We start from the raw sequence: 23490 nt of genomic DNA, 5'->3' as shown, positions 1-23490 counted from the left end.
AGGTTATTGATATTCCTCCCTGGCAATCTTGATTCCAGCTTGTGTTTCTTCCAGTCCAGCATTTCTCATGATGTACTCTGCATATAAGTTAAATAAACAGGGTGACAATATACAGCCTTGACGTACTCCTTTTCCTATTTGGAACCAGTCTGTTGTTCCATGTCCAGTTCTAACTGTTGCTTCCTGACCTGCATACAGGTTTCTCAAGAGGCAGGTCAGGTGGTCTGGTATTCCCATCTCTTTCAGAATTTTACACAGTTTATTGTGATTCACACGGTCAAAGGCTTTGGCATAGTCAATAAAGCAGAAATAGATGTTTTTCTGGAACTCTCTTGCTTTTTCCATGATCCAGCGGATGTTGGCAATTTGATCTCTGGTTCCTCTGCCTTTTCTAAAACCAGCTTGAACATCTGGAAGTTCACAGTTCACATATTGCTGAAGCCTGGCTTGGAGAATTTTGAGCATTACTTTTACTAGTGTGTGAGATGAGTGCAATTGTGCGGTAGTTTGAGCATTCTTTGGCATTGCCTTTCTTTGGGATTGGAGTGAAAACTGACCTTTTCCAGTCCTGTGGCCACTGCTGAGTTTTCCGAATTTGCTGGCATATTGAGTGCAACACTTTCACAGCATCATCTTTCAGGATTTGGAATAGCTCAACTGGATTTCTATCACCTCCACTAGCTTTGTTCGTAGTGATGCTTTCTAAGGCCCACTTGACTTCACATTCCAGGATATCTGGCTCTAGGTGGGTGATCACACCATCGTGATTATCTGGGTCGTGAAGATCTTTTTTGTATGGTTCTTCATGTATTCTTGCCATCTCTTCTTAATATCTTCTGCTTCTGTTAGGTCCATACCATTTCTGTCCTTTATCGAGCCCATCTTTGCATGAAATGTTCCTTTGGTATCTCTGATTTTCTTGAAAACATCTCTAGTCTTTCCCATTCTGTTGTTTTCCTCTATTTCTTTGCATTGATCGCTGAAGAAGGCTTTCTTATCTCTTCTTGCTACTCTTTGGAACTCTGCATTCAGATGTTTATATCTTTCCTTTTCTCCTTTGCTTTTTGTTTCTCTTCTTTTCACAGCTATTTGTAAGGCCTCCCCAGACAGCCATTTTGCTTTTTTGCATTTCTTTTCCATGGGGATGGTCTTGATCCCTGTCTCCTGTACAATGTCACAAACCTCATTCCATAGTTCATCAGGTACTCTATCTATCAGATCTAGGCCCTTAAATCTATTTCTCACTTCCACTGTATAATCATAAGGGATTTGATTTAGGTCATACCTGAATGGTCTAGTGGTTTTCCCTACTTTCTTCAATTTCAGTCTGAATTTGGCAATAAGGAGTTCATGGTCTGAGCCACAGTCAGCTCCTGGTCTTGTTTTTGCTGACTGTATAGAGCTCCATCTTTGGCTGCAAAGAATATAATCATTCTGATTTCGGTGTTGACCATCTGGTGATGTCCACATATAGAGTCTTCTCTTGTGTTGTTGGAAGAGGGTGTTTGTTATCACCAGTGCATTTTCTTGGCAAAACTCTATTAGTCTTTGCCCTGCTTCATTCCGTATTCCAAGGCCAAATTTGCCTGTTACTCCAGGTGTTTCTTGACTTCCTACTTTTGCATTCCAGTCCAGGAGCAATTTGGTGAGCTGTGCAAATCTTTGGCATGCACGCACAGTAAACTTCCAGGCTGCAAGTCAGAGCCGACTTGCCCACATGAGAGCCTCACAAAAGACCCCAGCTTTGAAGTGGGGGCCAAAAAACCGCTGAAGCATGTGCCGACCTTCAGGATTGTCTGCACGCCACAGCAGTGAGTGGAAGGAACCATAAAGGAAACGTGATGACCTCACAGTGACATCATCATCAAGAAATGGAGTCGCCAAACAGCTACCTGAAGTAGAAAGAATATATCAGCACACCCTTCCGCTGGATGTGTTATTTCCTAATGAACCCAGTTATAAAGAGCTACAGTGGATGCTGTACAGACAGCCCTCATCTGGAGGAAATGGTTGGCGGTTCTGAAAAGCAGAAAGTAAAGGATATGAAGACTGTATTTTCAGAATTTATCATTATTGAAATGCTTTTTCTCAGCAAAGCTTCAGAGGTATACACTGCTCCCTACCAAAATATACAAAAGATTGATGAGAAGCTCTGAGGTTTTCAGAAGCTCTAGGTATTCACCCGATTATCCATCTCACATATATTGTAAGAGTACATTCACAGAGTCCTTTTCAGAGATTGCTCAGCTCATTGTCTGGAACAGGACAAGTGTCCACCTGTGGACTAAGAAAGGATCAATAAGAAGATGAATTAGATATTACAGAAGAAGGAAACTAGCTTTCCTCAGTTTCATTTTTATCTTAATATGACTCAGATTTCAGGATTGCTGAATTAATAGAACTTTATTTTGGTTTGCTCTGCTAAACATCAAAATGGAATGCGGCTGAAAGTAGGGGGAAAATTAAAGGATTATTTATGCTGACCCAAAATCAAGGTTTTAAAAAATATTACACACCCAGTCATTTCACTGCCTACCTAGTCAACTTCCTACCCAGTGATATATGGTCTTTTTGTATAACTCTGACACTTTTTTTTTTTAATTATGGTCTTCAAAGTATTTCATATTACTACACTGTGCCTGTAGTAAGTAAATATCAAAAACCAAAAGTTCTACCAATTCCTGTTAGCTTCTTTTAGATTGACTTCCCAAAAGGATCCTGTCTAGTCATTCTGATTAAATATAAATTCTGTTCCATGAAGCTTTAACTAAAAAGACAAGTTTTCTTTTTAAAAAAGAGAGAGAAAAAAAAAAAACTTTCACTGAATCCTTAAGTTCCATCATTTGATCTGTAAATTTACCTTTCAACAAGTGTATAATCAAGTAGAATAAAGGAAATATGATACCAGTATATCCATGTTTTACAAATGCACAAAGCATAAATTTTAGTTTAAAGTCATATTCAGTTTGATTCTGACTTTAAAACAAGTGAGACTGCTGTCATGCTCATAGAGAAGAGGCTTGTGGTTGCTAAGGGGGAGGCAGGTTGGAGGGGTGGAGTGGGAGGTTAAGGTTCTCAGATGTGAGCTATTACATGTAGAATGGATGGATAAACAAGGTCCTACTGCACAGAACAGAGCTGTGTTCAGTATCCTGTGATAAACCATATTGGAAATGAACACTTTAAAAAAGAATGTGTGTGTGTAACTAAATCACTTTTCTGTTCAGCAGAAATTAACACATTGTAAATCAATTATAATTTAAAACATTTTTTAACTGCTGTCATACTCTAGTATTATATATGGTACTAGTAATTTGATGGAATGTTACCTAAGAAAACAAACAAGAACACATGGAACATCATAAATCATTTAAAATTCTATAAAAATTTTTCAAAGCTACCACCTAGATAATAAAAAGATGTAATAGTTACTCTTATTCTTAGAAGCATAAAACAGTTTAATCAGAGTCTTTATCAACTCATCTGGGGATAACTGGAAAAAGCAGTTATTCATAACAGAAAAACAGGCTTTCAGGAAGCTTTAAAAAAAAAAGAGGACCTGGCCCTTTATGCTCCCCATACTCTGTACCCCTCCTCCTTCAGCCCCTGAAAAACCGCTTCTCTCGTTCTGCCTCTCTGAATGTGCCTATTTTGAAGATTTCATATACATCAAATAAGTCACACAGTATGTAGCTCTTTCTGTCCCACTTCTTTCACTTAGCATAGTATTTTCAAGGTTCATCCATGATGTAGCTTCCGTCAATAGTACATTTTTTTTATGCCTGAATAACAGTCTGTTGTATGGATGTGCTATATTTTTACTGATTCATCAGTTGATAGAAACTTTTATTATTTACTCTTTGGGGCAGTTATGAATAATACTGCTATGAACATTACTGTCCAGATCTTTATATGGCCATATATTTTCATTTCTGCTGGATTTTGTTAAGTCATATGGTAACTCTGTGTGTAATCCTTTGAGGAATTGCCAAACTGTTTTCCATAGTGACTGTAGTGTTTTACATTCCCACCAGAAGTTTCTTCACATCTTCACCAGTACTTTTTTCTTTTTTTGTAGCCATCCTGAGAGAGATAAAGTGGTATCTTATTGTTACTAGGCATCTACCTAGTAATGACTGAGCGACTTCACTTTCACTTTTCACTTTCATGCATTGGAGGAGGAAATGGCAACCCACTCCAGTGTTCTTGCCTGGAGAATCCCAGCGACGGCGGGGCCTGGTGGGCTGCCGTCTATGGGGTCGCACAGAGTCGGACACGACTGAAGCGACTTAGCAGCAGCAGCAGTAATGACTAATGAGGGGACTTCCCTGGTAGCTCAGACGGTAAAGCGTCTGCTTACAATGCGGGAGACCTGGGTTCGATCCCTGGGTCAGGAAGATCCCCTGGAGAAGGGAATGGCAACCCACTCCAGTATTCATGCCTGGAAAATCCCATGGACCAAGGACCCTGGTGGGCTACAGTCCATGGGGTCTCAAAGAGTCGGACACTGGCTCAGATGGTAAAGAATCTGCCTGGAATGCGGGAGACCTGGGTTCGATTCCTGGGTTGGGAAGATCCTCTGGAGGAGGGCATGGCATCCCACTCCAGTATTCTTGCCTGGAGAATCCCCATGAACAGAGGCTCCTGGCGGGCTACAGTCCTACAGGGTCACAGAGTCTTGCTCGACTGAGTGACTAAGCACACAGCACAATGACTAATGATGCTGAGCATCTTTTCATGTTCTAAGTGGCTCTTTACCACATTTCTAAGTGGTATATGTTTGAAGAATTGTCTTCAGATTTTTTTCCTTATTTTTCATTGAGTTATTTTTTTCTTGTTGAGTTGTATATATATTTTGGATACTAGATCCTTATCAAATACATGATTTAAAAATACTTTCTCCCATTCTGTGGGTTGTCTTTGCACTTTCATTTTTTTTTTTATTTATTTTAATTAGAGGCTGATTACAATATTGTATTGGATTTGCTGTACATCAACATGAATTTGCCACGGGTGTACACGTGTTTCCAATCCTGAACCCCCCTCCCACCTCCCTCCCCATACCATCCCTCTTGGTCATCCCAGTGCACCAGCCCCAAGCTTCCTGTATCCTGCATCTAACCTGGACTGGCGATTTGTTTCTTATATGATATTATACATGTTTCAATGCCATTCTTCCAAATCATCTCCCCCCACCCCCCCACCCCCACCCCCACCCCCCACCCACAGAGTCCAAAAGACTGTTATATACATCTGTGTCTCTTTTGCTATCTCCCATACAGGGTTATCATTACCATCTTTCTAAATTCCATATATATGCGTTAGTATATACTGTATTGGTGTTTTTCTTTCTGGCTTACTTCACTCTGTATAATCGGCTCCAGTTTCATCCTTACTTTCTTGATAGTGTTCTTAGCACAAAAGTTTTTACTTTTGATGAAGTCTAATTCAGCTGTTTTTCCTTGTGCTTTGGGTGTCATACTTAAAGTGTTGCTTGTTCAAAGTTCTTGATGATTAATACCTTTGTTTTCTTCCATAAGTTTTATAGTTTGAGAGCTTAGACCCATTCAAGTTAATTTTATATATGGTGTGAAATAGGAATCAGATTCATTCTTCTGCGGGTGAATATCCAGAGCTTTGGGCAGTTGAAAGATTTTTCTTTATCTGCTGCTGCCTCCCACCCCCATATTGTCTTGGCACCTTCGTCAAAAATCAATTTTCAGGATTTCCATGGTGGTCCAATAGTTGGGAATCCACCTGCCAGTGTGGGGTACATGGGTTCGATCCCTGGTCCAGGAGGATTCCACATGCTGTGGGGAGCTAAGCATGGGTGCCACAGCTACTGAGTCCACAAGCCACAACTCCTAAAGTCCGTGTGCCCTACAGCCTGTGCTCTGCAACGAGAGAAGCCACCACAATGAGAAACCCACGCTCTGCAAGTAGAGAGTAGCCCCCACTTGAGGCAACTAGAGAAAAGCCCATGCTCAGCATCAAAGACCCAGCGCAGCTAAAAAGAAATAGATAAATAATTTTCTTTAAAATTTTCTATAAAATATCCAATAAATATATGGATTTATTTTGGATATTATTTCATCCATAAATATATGGATGTATATATTTATACATCCATAAATATATGTATTTATGTATTTATTTCTGGATTTCTTTCTTTCTTTATTCTCAGTTCTACTCCATTGATTTATGTTGCTGTCCTTGTGCCAATACTGATGTCTTGATTACTGTAGCACTGAAATTGGGAAGTGTGAGTCCTCCACTTTGCTCTCTTTCAAGATTATTTTCACTCTTCTGTGTCCCTTATATTTCCAAATGAATTTCAGGATCAACTTAGTAACTTCTCCAAAGATGGCGGTTGGAATTTTGATAGCGGTATGTTAAATCTGTACATCAGTTTGTAGACCATCTTAAGTCTTCCAATCCGTGACATGGTTGTCTTCTCATTTATTTAGGTCCTCTTGAATTTCTTTCAACAATGTCTTGTAGTTTCAATGTATAGAGTTGTGCACTCGTTAAATTTATCACTAAGTACTTTATTCTTTTTTGTGCTATTTTAAATGGATTTGTATTCACTTCACTTTCAGATTATTCACTGCTCATGTACAGAAGTACAGTTATTTTGCATCCTTCAGCCTTGCTTAACTCATTTCTTAGCTCCAGTAGTTTCTGTGCATATGTGTATATGTGAATTCTTTAGGATTTTCTTTATGTATCACATCATGTCGTCTACAGATATGAATAGTTCTACTTCTTCCTTTCCTGTTTGGATTCTTTTTATTTCTTTTTCTTGCCTAATTGTTCCTGGCTAGAACTTTCAGGACAGTGTTAAATGGAAATGATAAGAACAGACATCCTTGTCTTCTTCCTGATCTTAGGAGAAAAGCTTGCGGTCTTTTACCATTATGGTGGTAGCTGTGGGGGGGTTGTCAATGCCCTTTATCAAGTTGAGGAAGTTACCTTCTGTGCCTAGTTTTTGTCATGACAGTATATTGGATTTTTTTTTATGATAAGAGCTGTTTTGTTTTTGAATGTTATTTATTTTTGGTTGTGCTGAATCTTCATTACTGTGGGCCAGGCTTTCTGTAGTTGCGTTGTGCGGACTTCTCGTTTCAGTGGCCCAGACCCCAGAGGACACAAGCTTCAGTAGTTGCAGTATGCAGGTTTAGTTGCCCCACAGCATGTGGGATCTTCCTGGACCAGGGATCAAACCCATGTCTCCTGCTTTGTCAGGTGGGTTCTTAACCACTGGACCACCAGGGAAGTCCAGCAGGACATTGGATTTTGTCCAGTATTTTTTTTTTTTGCATCTATTGAGATAATCACGTGGGTGTTTGTTTATTTTTTTCTCATTTATTCTGTTAATATGGTGTATTGCACTGATTTTTTTTTTAGTGTTGAACCTAGATTTGGTTTGCTAGCATATGGTTGAGGAATAGTGTCTGTGTTCATAGGGTAGGCTGATCTGTAGTTTTCTTGTCTTGTGATACCTTTGTCTGGTTTTGGCAACAAAGGACTCCTAGCTTCATACAGTGAGTTGGAAAGTTGTAGTAAACGTCTTGCATATAATTCTTACAATCTTTTGGATTATTTTCTTAGGATCAAGGCCCAGAAGAAGGCATGTACATTTAAATTACTTGATAAGTATTGCTCAGACATTTTCCAAAAAGTTAAGTCATGTTTCTTTATTTGTTTGAGATTAACATTATCTTTCTAGAATAATGGTCTCTTAGAAATTATTATTCTTTATTCCTTTAAGTGCTTGAAAGATACTCTAAAAGGCAAAGCCAAGCTCAGCCTGCCACAACACATCTTATTTAATATCTGTGCTTGGCAGAGTGGTTCCCAAGGAGCTGAGAGCCAGCATTTTATCCCCAGCAAAATTGTTATTGAGCATTTCCTTTTGGAGCAGGATTTCTTAACCTCAGCACTATTTGGAGCTGGATAATTTGTTGTAAGGGGCTGTCCTGTATTACAGGATGGTTAGCAGCATCCCAGGCTTCTACCCACTAGATGCCAGAGCAGCCCACCCCTCCCCACCCCCAAGTTGTGACAAACAAAAATGTCCCTGGAAATTGCCAGATGTCCCCTGGTGGGTGAAATCGTCCTTGGTAGAGAAACACCAATCTAAAAACTGATTGTGCTGACTTCATGTTACTGTCCAATAAAATTGTCTCTAATTTTGAATTTTAATCCTCGCTGTATATTTGGCTTGAGCCACATTTGTCTCAATCTGTTACCGTGTGCTGATGACTTTCAAATCTGTATCTTTTGCCTCATTTCCCCTCTGGATTCTCAGGCCCGTTTTAACACATCTTGAGATTGGCTTCTTCATGGTCAGACTTTGTTCCCCAAAACCGCCCTTCCTTCTTTATTCTTGGACTCTCAGGTCAGAACACTGCCAGTTATTCACTTGTCAGTTTTCAGCTGCCCTCTGCCCACCTCTCCCATGAAATTTCCCTCCTACATCTTTCTAACTTCAGGGTTCTCTATCCCAGGTATCACTGTCACTTCCATGTTGGTGGGTTCATCTAACCTGAGTTGCTGCAGCAACCCTTAACTTCCAGCTCATTCCCTCCACCGCTGCCTCTGAAATGCCCTTTCTAAAATACAGGTCTAATGTTACTCACCCAGGGACCTCAGTATCTGACCCTGCTTGCCTCTAGCCCAATCTCCCAACCCCTTGTACCTTAGGCTCTGGCCACACCAAAAAGTGCTCACAGACTCCTCACACTGCCACCTTGCCTGACGGGCTGGATTCAAATTCAGTCTCCACTCTGGCTCTTCCACTCCGAGCCATCACTGCCTTCTCCCCCACTGCACCTGGAGAGACCTGTATCACCCTGAAGATGCACGGCAGGAATTGGTGCACATATTCATCTTCCCTCTAAGCACCGAGTCCCTTGAGAACGGGAACCACAATTTATCTCTGCCTGCCCCTCCATGCCCGGTGCCTGACGTGAGTGGGCACTTTGTAATGTATGTTGAATATCAAATGAAAATACCCAGAGCAGAAGGAAGCTACTTGGGATTTAAAATAGCTGCAGAGTTGGCTGGTTGGTTGGTTGGCTGGATGTTGGTCAGTTGGTTTTAGCTCAGTGAACATTTACCAAGAGCCAGCTACTGAGTGCCAGGAATAGAAAAAAGAACAAAGCAGGATTTTTGTCTTAAAGAATTCACATCACATTTAATGGTGGGAGGTGAGAGTACAGAGTTCCACGCAGAGGGATAGGTGCAAACCTGGTCCCTAAAGTGGTTATTGAGATTGAACCACGTTTGCATTTGGGGAAGACACACTTTACCCCTGAAATAGACTTCTTAAAAGTACAGAAAGATACCGTTTCATCCCACTCTTAATTCTTTTCCATGTTTGGTCAACATCTATTTGTTACGACTTTTAAAAATGACTTCCGCTTGATCTTGTCAGCCTCCCTTGTTCTGTTGCATTGCCTGAACCTGTGTTTGTGTGAGTTGGTAGTTTAGAAGTATTGTCTTCAGCCAAAACCAGCAGCTGCCATTTCTTTCTTATTAGCTGTGTCTTTGTGATTGTGCACTGCTCTGTTGAGAACAGTGGTGCTGGTGGGCCAGTGGCCTGCCTCCTGCTGGGTGATCTGAAGCCTTTGACTCACCATTATCTTTTTATTGAGTTGGTAATAATGATAATCTTTTAACTTATTATTTTTTTTTAATAAATACAACTTTTTTTTTTTTCTAAGGCTTAAGATAATTGATCTAAATTCAGGAGCCATTAAAGTGGTTACTGAGAAAAATTAATAAAATTATATTTTTGGATGGGGTGAAGCACTGGTGGAATTTCAGAGACGGGAAATACAGATAGGTAAGAGAGCAGGCTAGGAAACTAGAGAGAGATTATGAACTCTTTGGAACATGTTGAATCTGCTTCATGTAGAAGTAGACAGGAGATAACCTTTTCATGAGAACTAGAATGCTCTAGGGCAGAGGTCCGCAACCTTTTGGCACCAGAGACCAGTTTCATGGAAGACAGTTTTCCAGGGTGGGTGGTTTCAGGATGATTCAAGCAAGCTTCGTTTATTGTGTGCTTTGCTTGTAATCTAGAGACACTGCTGATCTGGCAGGAGGTACCTGTCTGGAGGCCTGGAGGTTAGGGACCCCTGCTCTGGAGGGATGCTAGGATAGAGGTGAAACTGTGTTTGTAGGTGAGATGCTATTAAATATGGAATCAAGAGCATCTGGGATAGAATGTTGGGAAACACAGAATGGGTGGCCCAGGAGAAATGAGAGAACGATGAACTTGACAAGTCAGGGGAGAACCAAGAGAAAGCTCTTCCAGGAACCTCAAGAAGCTTGAAACTTTGTGGTGTCACATGTCGTGAGAATCAGGACTAAAGAGAGACCACTAACATTGGCAGGTAGGTGATCATTAGTTCACACCTCAGTAAGAGCATTTTAGCAGAAGGGTGAGGATAGAGGGGGCCTGACTGCATTGGGGAATGATTGGAAAATAAAGAAGTAGGGTGTGTACATACAGATTGTGCTTCCAGAACACTTTTGTTCCTTTTGGATTGGAGGTGGAGCACATACAAATGAAAAGCCGGAGCATGTTTATACGCTGAGATAAGGAAAGTGGGAAATTGATTAAACATATGAGAACAGATGTTGGCAATGTTTGAGAAGGAAACTGTCAGGAGGGATGGGTTGGCCTGGAAAAGGCACAGGGCCACGTGTTTCTCCTAGACAGGAGGGGAGATGATAGGAATTAGTAAAGGCAGACATTTGTGCAGGGGATGAGAAAGAAGTTTGGGTATTCATGCTGGTAACGTCTGTCTTCTGGGTGAAGTAGGGAGCTGTGCTATGTACTAACGGTGACTAGAAGGAAGTGGAAAGGATTTTAGGAGAGTGATAATGCTCCGTATTGTCAGCAGTGAACCAAACTAGGAGTAAATAAAACTAGGTCAGTTTATGATGTCCCAGCAGAGGATGAAAGTGAAACATTTGTGATGGCTCCAAGTCGGCATGGTTGTATGATGTGCTTTAGTGGTGCATATGCTTTCTGGCACAGGACTAGAGAGTGGCTGGTTAAACTAATCCAAATTGTGCAGTGACTCTATGGGAAGCAGACTGAAAAGAAGCAAATCAAGGACTTTGTTACAGAATTCATGAAATGTTTAAGTACTATACTCACTTAATTTTTGTTCATTTGTATCGAATTAACCCCAACTCACAATCATAGGTTGACACAGAGTCTTTGGATAAATAGTGAATTCTGGAACATAGGTCTGGACTTGCAGTGCTTTGTTTGGTGCTAACAGGCAAGGCACTCCCTACTCAAAAGTAGAAGTTGGGGAATAAAGGCAAGTTCAGTTCAGTTCAGTCACTCAGTTGTGTCCGACTCTTTGCGACCCCATGAACCGAACCACGCCAGGGCTCCCTGTCCATCACCAACTGCCAGAGTTCACCCAAACCCATGTCCGTTGAGTTGGTGATGCCATCCAACCATCTCATCCTCTGTCGTCCCCTTCTCCTCCTGCCGTCAATCTTTCCCAGCATCAGGGTCTTTTCAAATGAGTTAGTTCTTCGCATCAGGTGGCCAAAGTACTGGAGTTTCAGCTTCAACATCAGTCTTTCCAATGAACACCCAGGACTGATCTCCTTTAGGATGGACTGGTTGAATCTCCTTGCAGTCCAAGGGACTCTCAAGAGTCTTCTCCAACACCACACAGTTCAACACCATCAATTCTTCGGCTCTCAGCTTTATAGTCCAAATCTCACATCCATACATGACTACTAGAAAAACCATGGCCTTGACTAGATGGACCTTTGTTGACAAAGTAATGTCTCTGCTTTTAAATATGCTGTCTAGGTTGGTCATAACTTTGCTTCCAAGGAGTAAGCGTCTTTTAATTTCATGGCTACAATCATCATCTGCAGTGATTTTGGAGCCCCCAGAAATAAAGTCAGCCACTGTTTCCACTGTTTCCCATCTATTTGCCATGAAGTGATGGGACCAGATGCCATGATCTTAGCTTTAAGCCAGCTTTTTCACTCTCCTCTTTCACTTTCATCAAGAGGCTCTTTAGTTCTTCATTTTCTGCCATAAGGGTGGTATCATCTGCATATCTGAGGTTATTGATGTTTCTCCCAGCAGTCTTGATTCCAGCTTGTGCTTCTTCCAGCCCAGCGTTTCTCATGATGTACTCTGCATATAAGTTAAATAAGCAGGGTGACAATATATAGCCTTGAGGTACTCCTTTTCCTATTTGGAACCAGTCTGTTGTTCCATGTCCAGTTCTAACTGTTGCTTCCTGACCTGCATACAAGTTTCTCAAGAGGCAGGTCAGGTGGTCTGGTAATCCCATCTCTTTCAGAATTTTCCAGTTTATTGTGATCCACACAGTCAAAGGCTTTGGCATAGTCAATAAAGCAGAAATAGATGTTTTTCTGGAACTCTCTTGCTTTTTCCATGATCCAGCAGATGTTGGCAATTTGATCTCTGGTTCCTCTGCCTTTTCTAAAACCAGCTTGAACATCAGGAAGTTCACGGTTCACATATTGCTGAAGCCTGGCTTGGAGAATTTTGAGCATTACTTTACTAGCATGTGAGATGAGTGCAATTGTGCAGTAGTTTGAGCATTCTTTGGCATTGCCTTTCTTTGGGATTGGAGTGAAAACTGACCTTTTCCAGTCCTGTGGCCACTGCTGAGTTTTCCAATACTGACATATTGAGTGCAGCACTTTCACAGCATCATCTTTTAGGATTTGAAATAGCTCAACTGGAATTCCATTACCTCCACTAGCTTTGTTCGTAGTGATGCTTTCTAAGGCCCATTTGACTTCACATTCCAGGATGTCTGGCTCTAGGTGAGTGTGAGTGATCACACGATTATCTGGGTCATGAAGATCTTTTTTGTACAGTTCTTCTGTGTATTCTTGCCACCTCTTCTTAATATCTTCTGCTTCTGTTAGGTCCATACCATTTCTGTCCTTTATCGAGCCCATCTTTGCATGACATGTTCCCTTGGTATCTCTAATTTTCTTGAAGAGATCTCTAGTCTTTCCCATTCTATTGTTTTCCTCTATTTCTTTGCATTGATCACTGAGGAAGGCTTTTTTATCTCTCCTTGCTATTCTTTGGAACTATGCATTCAAATGGGTATATCTTTCCTTTTCTCCTTTGCTTTTCACTTCTCTTCTTTTCACAGCTATTTGTAAGGCCTCCTCAGACAGCCATTTTGCTTCTTTGCATTTCTGTTCCATGGGAATGGTCTTGATTCCTGTCTCCTGTACAAAGGCAGGTAGGTTTTCTAATCTGTTCTTTGGTTGTATTTCAGCCCTAGAAATATTTTTCCAATTTTTGTCATGGCATTTAATTACGTTTATAAAGTACATTCAGTCGGATGTCACGGTGTCTCCAGTGAGTGGGAAAGGAATCCCAACCAGGTGTTGGGAAAGCATGAATCTCGCAGCAACTGGCCTCCATACTACAGTTCAGTCTCTTAAGAATTCCTAGTGTGATTCCCAATGTTAAAACTTGTGACATTTTGACAACTAAGTGATAAATTCAGGCTATACAAGGTAAGATTTGTAAAAGCCACTTGAAATAGTTATGGCAACATCAGTGTCGTCATTTCAACAAAGGCACACCCTTGCCTTTAGTTAATGTACTTCAGGAAGCTAAAACAGTCTCTAAAGCACATCGAGACATCACAGGCACTGGCCCTGTTTAATTTGTTCACAGTTTTTCCTGCTCGATACTGAGGAAGAGAAAGTATTCACTATTAACTGTTCTATATGAATCAGGGGTGTGTGTGGATTGAAAGAATAATTATTATATAGCTCTGGTGTTAATCTGGTAGGGAAAAGACTAGCTGAAGAAGGTTCTCAAGGCAGGCTCAGACCTCAGTCGAAAAGTAATTGTGAGAGTCTGTCCACACGTCACACAGTGACCCGGGGAGTGGAGGCTGGCGGATTGGCAGGCCAGGTGTCTGTCGTGAGGTAAGAGGCTGCAGGCAGACAGTGGCTACGGGCGCTGGGTTTTATCCGTGCGTCCACCTCGTGGCAGGCCTTCTCTAGGTAAGGCTTAGTGGCGGCTTTCCCAGTTCTGTACGTGAAGGAACTGAACTGTCAAAAGCAAACAAGAGAAAGATGTGCGCACGTGCGTTTGCATGTAATTTCTTTTTGTTTCTTCTTTCTGTCTTTTAGGAGCTGAAATGCATCAAAGCAGCTGGAAGAGTAGAAGGCACAGGAGAAGGGGCCACCGACACAGTGCTTGGTTCAGACCACATGGCTCTAACGAGAGGCAAGTGCTGTCGGTCGCCCAGTGTCTTCCCAGCATGGCCAGCACGCTCACACGCACATAACTCCCTAAGGGTCTCGACCAAGTGCAGCATCTGAGGGGGGCTGACTAGTCTACACGTCTCCCACGCTCCCACGGGGGTGTCTCTGCCGAGGACCAGCCCATCCGCCACACTTTGAGTAGTGAGGAGATGGCCACACTCATCTTCCTCTTCCGTGTGACCATGACCTGTGGCCAGAGCCCTAGCCACAGGCTTAAACACTGTCTGGTATAACTGAGGAGCTGTTTCTCCATTTTTTGAACCTTTTTTCTCTCTCTCTCTCTTTTTTTTTCAGCCTTGAAAATAGCTTTCTAGAAACCTAATTTCATTAATTCAGCCTAAATCCCAAGGAAGGCTATGTAATATATAATAGCTAATATTTAATGAATACAGAAAGGTATAAAGAGTAATACAGTGAATATCATGTACCTACCACCCAGCTTAGAAAATAAAACAGCGTAAACTTAGGTGGAATCCCTATAATAAACATTTTCCACACTTGTTTTTCTGCATGAATGAAGTACAAACAGTCTAGTCTCAGGACATGATTCACCCCACCCCACCCCAGGAGAGGATACCTCCTCACAGTTCAGGGCTGCTGACCTGACTTCTGGCCCTAGGAGGTCTCTACAGCCCATCCCTCACCAAAGGAGACCTATATGCCAATCTCAGAACTCTTCCACTCTCCAGATCTCCTTTTAAAATGGACAAATTTCTAATTATAGAATCAGAAGCTGTCGAATGCCAGTATGCTTCTCTAGAATAGATTAACTCAAAGAGTAAAAAAAACCCATCAAATTTAAGTTTTAAAAAGGCATCACATTTGTGTGGAAGGAACAAGGGTGTTAGGATATCTGGGTTTGACGCTCTGCGTTTTTCCCGTGTGAAATCGGGCAAGCTACTTGGCCACCCTGAGTCACTCTTCGTATACAGTGCTTCTCTTGCGAGGGTCACAGTAGTGTATGCAAAGCCCCATGAGGATCCCTGGCTCTGAGCAGGCCTCCTGTATGGGCAGGCCTCACCTGGTTCAAGCTAATAGGGACTCTGAGCTGAAATCCCAAACTTGACCCGTGTTGTAGAAAGATCAGGATAGTACCCAGTGCTGATACATTGTATAAGGAGAACCATGGACCCCAGGCCTTCCCCCAAGAGCACAACATGCACCAGAATGTGGTCTGTGTAAGAAGAGTACCTTGACTCAGCCTGGCAGAGTCGCGTGGAAACACGCAGGACAGCAATCCTCTGCACTCCACATGGAAAGAAGGGAACAGCAGTCCTTGGACTAGAAATGTAGACATCTGTCATGACACTTAATCCCTCTCTCTCTTGCTGCTGATAACAGATGAACTGCCTCGGGAAGCTCTGGGCCATAAAAAGGGAGAATAAATAATATTCTCTGAAACTGTATTGTATTTATAGGCAAAAAGAAAGTTATTTGATTTTTTTTTTTACGCTTTTTTTGCAGTTTGTATTCCTTTCAGTGTTATAGGCTAGGGTAGGGAAAGTTCATAATTTTGGACTTTATCAGAATTCTAAAATTAGGTCTTTTGTTCTATCATTCTATCCTTCAGCCTGTAATTGCCACAGGAGCTGCTTGTACCTTTGCAGAATGAGTCTTTAAACCATGGGTCTGTCCCAGTGTTGTTGAGGAAATCACCTCTGTGCCCGAACCCCAGTTTCTCCAACCGTAGGCTTGGGTAGCCAAGTAAAATGTAAATTCTTTGTACTGCTGAATCCAGTAAAGACTTGAATTCACCTGGCCTTGTAGCTACTCTTGAGTTGACAGATGAGCCCAGCTGGTAAAATTCTTATTGGCCAAGAGTTCTGTTCTCATTTTCATCTGGAAAATTCCAAAAGACCTCAGAAAATGCTCAAAGGAGGAGATACAAAAGGGGAAGTACTGTGACCTGCATCCTGTAAAGGGTGAAAAGCCAAAACCTTGCCCTGACTTTGGAATATTGGCAGTAGGTAAACTGCTTCCAAGGAAGAGAAGGGTTAGTGCCTCCCAAGTAATCGAGGGTTGGGAATGTGAAGGCTGTGGAACTGCAGGACCCCACGGTCAGAGAATGACTGGGACTCACTGGCCGCAAGTTACTCTTGCAGGAAGGACGCAGGGGCGCAGCAGAGCCCGCAGGGTTCCAGCGATGGCCATGGTGAAGCCCCCTCGACCTCCAGCACAGCTGGCAGCTCTTCTGTGCCAGGTAAGGCCGCCTGCCGGACAGGGCTCCTCTGGGGCCTGCCTGCGGGGAAAAATGACTAGATGAAACCTAGTCATCCCTTGTCATCTGGTTCTGTCTGTTCTGGCTGTCCTTCTCCTCAGCCCCGTGTGTCTTCACTTGTGTGTGGTACACTCTAGGTGTGTCATTAGCCCATTCCTGACTCAGAGGAAATCCTGGGAGCAAGTTGAAACACTCATGGGAGGAGCCGAGTGTTAAGAACCGAGATCCTGAGGCAAACGGCTCCCCGCAGGGCTGAACTCGGGCCCAGGGTGGAGACTGGCAATGCTCGTCCACCTGCTGTCCCTCGGGAAGGACCGGCAACGGGAGGGGTGGTGGACAGGCCCCTGGGCTCTCCGTTGGGTGGCTAAGTTCATGGAGTTTTAAGTTGAATTTTATTTCTTTTGATGTAAGATCTCTTTTGATGTAAGATCTACCAGGCTATTACTTTGATCCTGAAAAGAAGCGCTACTTCCGCTTGCTGCCTGGCCATAACAACTGCAACCCGCTCACAAAGGAGAGTATCCGGCAGAAGGAAATGGAGCGCAAGAGGCTGAGGCTGCTAGAGGAAGAGGAGCAGCAGGGAAAGGTAGGTGCCGCACCCCAGGGGCTGCCCGTGCCCGCCACTCCTGCCAGCGTCCACCCACTGCCACAAGGAGGCGGCAGTGAAACACCCCCCATAAGACTCGGCGTAGCACACTTCCCTGAAGGGGACCTGATGAAGAGAATAGGAACCGGCAAGATACTCCTCCCACCACCACCACCTTTTCTCATTCGCTGGGTTTCATCAGTAATCCTGACACTCTGTTCCTCCCCTGGAGGTTCTTGGTTAGCAACCTGATACAGCCTCTGTGACTGTATCTTTTCAATGGAAAACCAGAACATGTGGTTTGTATAGGAGGGTCTCCAGGACCCCTTCTGGGAATGAGACGCCAGGATATCTCAGTGATCACAGGAGTAGTGGAGTGGAAAATCCAGGCCCCACCGTCATGGTAGCTCAAACGGAAAGCATGATGCAGACCCGAGTGGCCAGGCCATTCCTGCACTCGCTAGCTCAGTGGCCTCATCGCAGGTTTAAGTTGACAGGGCCCTTGGAGAGAGGGGTGCCGAGCAGACTTTGTAGCTCTCACATACTTTCTTGTGATAGGCTTTTTCTCTTTCCAAGGAGAGGAGACTAGCACAGGAGAGGATCAGATTTTTATGCATGTAATTTCTGTCAACTTAGTACCTGTTTCTTCATCACATCCTAAAAACAGAATCCATTATACAATAACAGAAAACTTCATCGCATCTTTCTCTCTTTAATTTAGAAAATAGCCAGGTTGGGATTTAATGCATCTTCCTTACTCCAGAAAAGCAAGCTGGGTTTTCTCAACGCCACCAGTTACTGCCGGTAAGATAATGCCTCATGGTTATGTTTTCTTCATCAGTGTTCTTTTCGTATTTTTTTATTTCCATGGTCCAAGAATTAAGTGGGCATAGCGTGCGTAGCTGCTCTTTGAGGAACCTTCACAGAGGAGGCGCTTCAGCCCACAGCCTGCCTTCCGCTGCTGAAGTCAGCGCTGGGAGCATCACCTCCCCTCTAGAGCCAGGGAGAGCGGGGAATGCATCCAGGCAGAGAAACTGGGCAGGAATTTCTCAAGGTGTTTCCTCTTCGTTACCTGTAGTTTGTTTCTAGTTAAGTAGAAGGTCCTTTAACTTCATTCCATCAGACTTCTGCCTCCTTTTCTCCTTCTAACGAGTTGTCAGCAAAAATGGCACATTAAATGGGTATGTACTAAACTTCAAACACTTGTGATGTCTACAGTTCTAACTAAAGACCTGTGAGGTAGGTTGACCCTTCCCCCAGCTTCCAAACGAAGAGACTGAGACTCAGAGTGGAATGATTTGTTCAGGGTAAAAGTAGAAAGGGGACCGACCATCCATCTGACCCCCAAGTCTGAGCTCCTAGGCCCTGCGTTCTGCTTCCTGCTACAGCTGGGCCGGGAAGAACAACATGAGTGGGGAAGGCCGGCCCTACAGACAGTGTCAGCCAGGGCAGGTGGGAAAAGAGTTAAAGGTCTAGTTCTTCACCTGAAGACATGCTCAGTCCTTGGTGAAGAGGAAAGGAGCCAATCGGATGGGCGGCTGCACGGGAACTGTGTGCCCTGCCGCAGGTTGTTCCATTCGGTCACACGCTGTTCATCCCAAGAGAAAGAGTTGAGCTAGATGATCCAAAACTAATCTTTCTAGTGTGCCCTTCTTTGACACCATGAGTGAGCCAGCCATTTCTTTGCTGTCGTTTTCCTAAGATTCTTAAATCGAGCTTCCTTGGAGCCTTGTTCAGCTCCACTGCTGAGATTTAACACAGAGAGAGAACTGACCCACAAAGATGGTCTTCTGGGTGGGGGACAGAGCAGAAGCCCTGCGTCTTCTTCATGGATACCTACGTGCGGCGTCCACCCTCCCATGCTGCTCTCCTTCTCCTCTGCAGTTTAGCCCACGAGCTGCGAGTGAGCTGCATGCAGAGGAAAAAGGTCCAAATTCAGAGCTCGGATCCCTCCGCTTTGGCAAGTGACCAGTTTAACCTGATAATGGTGAGTGCAAGGGAGCCGTCTGCGGGTGCCGGGGTGTAGTGGCTGTCCCCTGGGCCATTTGTGGCTTCGCTTTGCTTTCCATCAAGGCTGACCGCATAGAAGCCTCTAGGCTTGAAATCAGGTATTACGGTTCTAACAAGCAGCTACCAGCGGCAGATGCCAAGCTGGCGAGACAGGCTGTGCTGTGACCGTTGTCAGCCCCACTACAGCTGTGTCACTTGACATTCATTAAAGCCACAGTCCGCACATGCCAATGGAGAACCATCACTAAGTAACTTTCCACTGGGTATGTTGTGTACACAGGTGAGAAAGCACACAGTGGACCAGTGGCCTCTAGTCCTTTCCGTGCTGGACAGGGTTTGGTGGCCAAACCTGAAGTTCCAGCGTCCTTCAGAAGCAATGGCGTATTCGTCTCTTGCTTTGTCCCTGACTTCATTAGCAGGGCCTGCTCATCCAGCACACCTCCGTTTCCTCATCCATTGCATCATTTCTGGGGAACAGAAAGTTCCCACTTCTGGTTAGACCCAAACCAGAAGCCAGGGGCCAGAGAAATGCTGGCAGAGGATCAGAGTGTCCACCACAGACGGAAGGAGTCAGACCACTGAGCTAGACTGGCAACCCCTGGAGGCCTTCCTGGAGGCAGAGGGCCAGTCAAGGAGAGTGAGAGAACCTCAGTGGTCTACTGGTAGGATGGGAGGCTGAGGCGATGGAATTGACCATTGAGGTCCGGCCCCAGGAGACCTCGGCAGCAGAACCCTTCTGCGTAAGGTGTGTTGGGGGCCAGAACTCACATTCTCTCCTGTGTTTGGGCTACAGTTTGACCTCAGTCGAGCAGAATCCTTTCTGGTGGTGGGTTCCCCTCCGGAGCCCCTTCCCTCCAGTAGACCGGGCGGGGACAGTAGAGGTCGCTGTGCGCCTGCCGCTTTAGCAGGGCCTGGGCCCTCGGTCCTCACACTGCGGTGCTGGTGCCTGCAGGTCCCTCCCCGCCTGGATGGCGGGTGTGACCAGAGGGGTGGGAAGGGCAGTTTGTCACCCAGGGATCAGGTGCTCAATCTGACGCTAGCCATGGAAATGATTCTTCAGGAACATACTTGTTCTTGCCGAGTGAACTCGCAAAGGGAGTGTGTTTTCACCAGCATCCAAACCAGTGTGTATATGTGTATATTTATACATATATATTAAAAACACACATATAAAGGTTTTGCTTTGAAATAATTAACCACATCTTTTAAATGAGAAAAGAAAAGCTTAAAAATAGCCCACATCCCAGTGCCATCTTTTTATTACAATTTTTTTCCCCACGCAGTGCCTTTTTTTACTTGGTGGTAATCATAGTGAAGTGAAAGCCGCTCAGTCATGTCCGACTCTTTGCCACCCCATGGACTGTACAGTCCATGGCATTCTCCAGGCCACAATACTGGAGTGTGTAGCCTTTCCCTTCTCCAGGGGATCTTCCCAACTTAAGGATCAAACCCAGATCTCCCACATTTCAGGCGGATTCTTTACCAGCTGAGCCACAGGGGAAGCCTGAGAATACTGGAGGGGGTAGCCTTTCCCTTCTCTAGCAGATCTTCCTGACCCAGGAATCGAACTGGGGTCTCCTGCGGTGGTAATCACAGTAGCTGTGTAATAGGAATCTTTTAGCCCTTGCCAGTTATAACTAGCATTTCCCACATTGCTGTGTGGCCTGCATGATGGCCACGTGCTGTGTCACCATGAGGCTCATCTGAGCAGTCCTCTGGGTGGACGTTAGGACTCTCCCACACCCAGTTGAGTGAAGTCAGACTTGCTGGCCGTGCCCCTCACTGCTGTTTTTGCCTCTGAGTTGTGAGACTAGATATCTGTTAGCTTTGCCCGGTGATGGCTACACCACGTAGGGGCAAGTCAGGTCACTCCACATTCCCTCATGGACAGGGGCCCTCACCTGGTGGGAATGCACAGAGAACGTGGGGACTGGGCAGTTGGTCTTAGGCAGCCCACCTGGCTCAGCCTGGGCAGTCACCCACAGTCCACCTCCCCTCTCCAGGCGGATACCAACAGTGACCGGCTCTTCACTGTGAACGATGTCAAAGTCGGGGGCTCAAAGTACGGCATCATCAGCCTGCACGGCCTGAAGACCCCCACGTTCAGGGTGCACATGCACGAAAACCTCTATTTCACCAACCGGAAGGTATGCTGCCCTGCGCTATAGCCTTGGCAGCCGCTTTGCCTTTGGATCCAGGGCACTGTGGTAGTTGGTCACACTCAGAGGAGAGGAGAGCTTGGTGAAGGAGGCAGGGCTCCATTACCTCATTTTCACAAGGGAAAACGTTGTGTTTTAGCTCCTGGGAGGTGCGCCACGGTGGGCAGAGGGTCCTCCCACTGCATCATCCTGTGTTCCATCTCCCAGCCAGTCTAGCCAGCACTGAAATTTACATAAATGTAAAGAGCCTTGCTTGCTGACTAGCGGGCAGCCTTTACATTGATTTGGGGTGATGGCATCTGTAAGAAACTGTGATTTCCTCTTCGGTTGAGACCTGGGCCACAAGACAGACACAGCTTGAAAATGGTTTCTGGGTTAAGTGAGATCCGTTGCAGAGAATCCATCCCCTCCCTGGACGGGATACCAGATGCTTCATTATGAGGCCCCCATGCTGATGATGAAGGACCCCAGCCCAGGAGTTGCTTCCTCCCCTTGCCCTCAAGGTTCTACGCAGTGGGCAGGGAGCTTCCTTGTCCTCAGAAGCTCGTTCCAGCCCCTATTCAAGGAGTGAGACCTGAAGAAAGCAGTCATGTGTCTGTGTTCTGTAAGAAAGCGTCTGATTCTAAGTTGGCAGTCAGACCAGTCTTCCCATCTTGTCTTTCCTCACCAGGTGAACGCCATGTGCTGGGCCTCACTGAATCACCTGGATTCCCACGTTCTGTATCTTTGGGCATTGAAGAGGTTTGGTGGGCGGGCTGCACACTGGTGTAGACCTGGGCACCTGTGGGGTTTGTGAGACTGTGTCTCGGTGTCTTAGTGTCCAGAGGTCTGGGCCATTCTGCAGGCATGTCTCCCCTGAAGGAAAGAGCGGTGCATCCGCTAGAAAACAGGGATCCCCATGAGCACAGAGAAGTAGTTGAAGTGCTGAAACTGTGCTGATGGCACCACGTATCAGACAGAGTCCTGGGCTCGAGAGTCAGTGCTTTAGCAGAGGAACCAAGCGCAAAGGAACAGTAAAGCCATGAAAAGGGACCCCAGGTCCTCCTGAGACAGAGGGAAGGGGAACCTTGCAGGCAGGGCGGGGAGGCTGAGGGCACAGCAGAAAGGGTGTCCCTGGACGTGCACTGGGGCTGTGGGCCCTAGGCCTTCTTCAGAGCACTCTTCATTCTCGTCTCCATCTTCCCTTCCCAGATTGTAGGGGCACACAGTGCCCAGTCAGGGCAGCTGGGCTCCCTGGGGCTCTTGATGGTGCAGAGGTCAGCTGTCCATCGTGTCCTTCATGGAGAGAAGGACCCAAAGTCGAAGCCACGTGCTAATGAGTCTTGTGGTTTACTTCCATAACAAATGAGCTCTTGAAACTGTGTGACCACTTGTTTTACCTAACTTAGAGCTGTCCTCAGGTTAACTGGTTAACATCTGTGAGTACACTCAGCACAGTGCTTGGCCATGTCATGGGTCCTCAACAAATGATGCCTCAATTGGAATCTGTTAGTTTGGTTTGCGGGGTTTGTTTTTTTTTTATTTGTTCCACAACACTCTGTTTCAAAGGGTTTTATTAGGATCTGATTATAAATTTTATGTAAGACAAACTGTGTGTGTTCTGTAAGTAGAAAGTTTTAGGTGGCTTTCGTTTGGTGGGGTTTGTGTAGTGATAGGACCACCTGTTACTGTCTTGATCTTAACCAGAGGGCAGAAGAGATCAAGCCTTTAAAAAGGCAAAACAAGAACCTCACTCCCATTTCTGATCTTCAGACAATATGGCATTTTTCCATGCTTCTCTTTGTGAGGATAAAATTCATTTATAGGCCTACCTCAGAGAGAGTGTAGGTTCAGTTCCAGACCACTGCAACGAAAAGAATATCGTAATAAAGCAAGTCACATGAATTTTTTGGTTTCCCAGTACATATAAAAGTTGTTTACACTATCCTGGTAAGTGTGCAGCAGCGTTATATTTGAGCAACAACGTACACACCTTATCTTAGAAATACTGTTGTTAAAAGTGCTAATCATCATCTGAGTTTGACTTGTTGACGACAAGTCAATCTTTTTGCAATAGACATCAAAGATCATTGATCACAGATTACTATAACGTAAAATAGTAACGAAAAATTCTGAAATGTTGTGAGAATTACCAAAATGTGACAGAAAAACACAAAATGAACAAATGCCGTCGGGGAAATAGCAACAGT

At 44.5% G+C, this 23490-nt stretch overlaps 1 protein-coding gene across 7 annotated transcripts in view; it reads left to right on the top strand.

The window, feature by feature from the left end:
- DCAF4 (DDB1 and CUL4 associated factor 4) overlaps positions 1–23490 on the top strand; it is a 39695-nt gene that overhangs the window by 3269 nt on the left and 12936 nt on the right. For 4 of the 7 annotated variants that reach the window (XR_011465603.1, XR_011465604.1, XM_070377592.1 and 1 more), the window contains exons 2-8: positions 14194–14290; positions 16419–16528; positions 16975–17132; positions 17854–17936; positions 19017–19119; positions 21146–21289; positions 21972–22021. Coding sequence is in view for 5 of the 7 variants with exons in the window: in XM_070377592.1 (XP_070233693.1) it covers positions 14202–14290; positions 16419–16528; positions 16975–17132; positions 17854–17936; positions 19017–19119; positions 21146–21289; positions 21972–22021 (737 nt within the window). In the remaining 2 variants the exon portion in view is untranslated. Of the gene's footprint in view, positions 1–14193; positions 14295–14676; positions 16529–16957; positions 17133–17853; positions 17937–19016; positions 19120–21145; positions 21290–21971; positions 22022–23490 lie in introns of those variants that run through there. The other 3 variants (XM_070377593.1, XM_070377594.1, XM_070377595.1) reach the window with 3 other exon arrangements.

Source organism: Bos mutus, chromosome 10 (genome assembly GCF_027580195.1).
Source record: "Bos mutus isolate GX-2022 chromosome 10, NWIPB_WYAK_1.1, whole genome shotgun sequence".
NCBI lineage: Eukaryota > Metazoa > Chordata > Mammalia > Artiodactyla > Bovidae > Bos > Bos mutus.
Note: the sequence above shows the minus strand (reverse complement) of the source record. Positions and strands in the feature narration are given on the sequence as shown.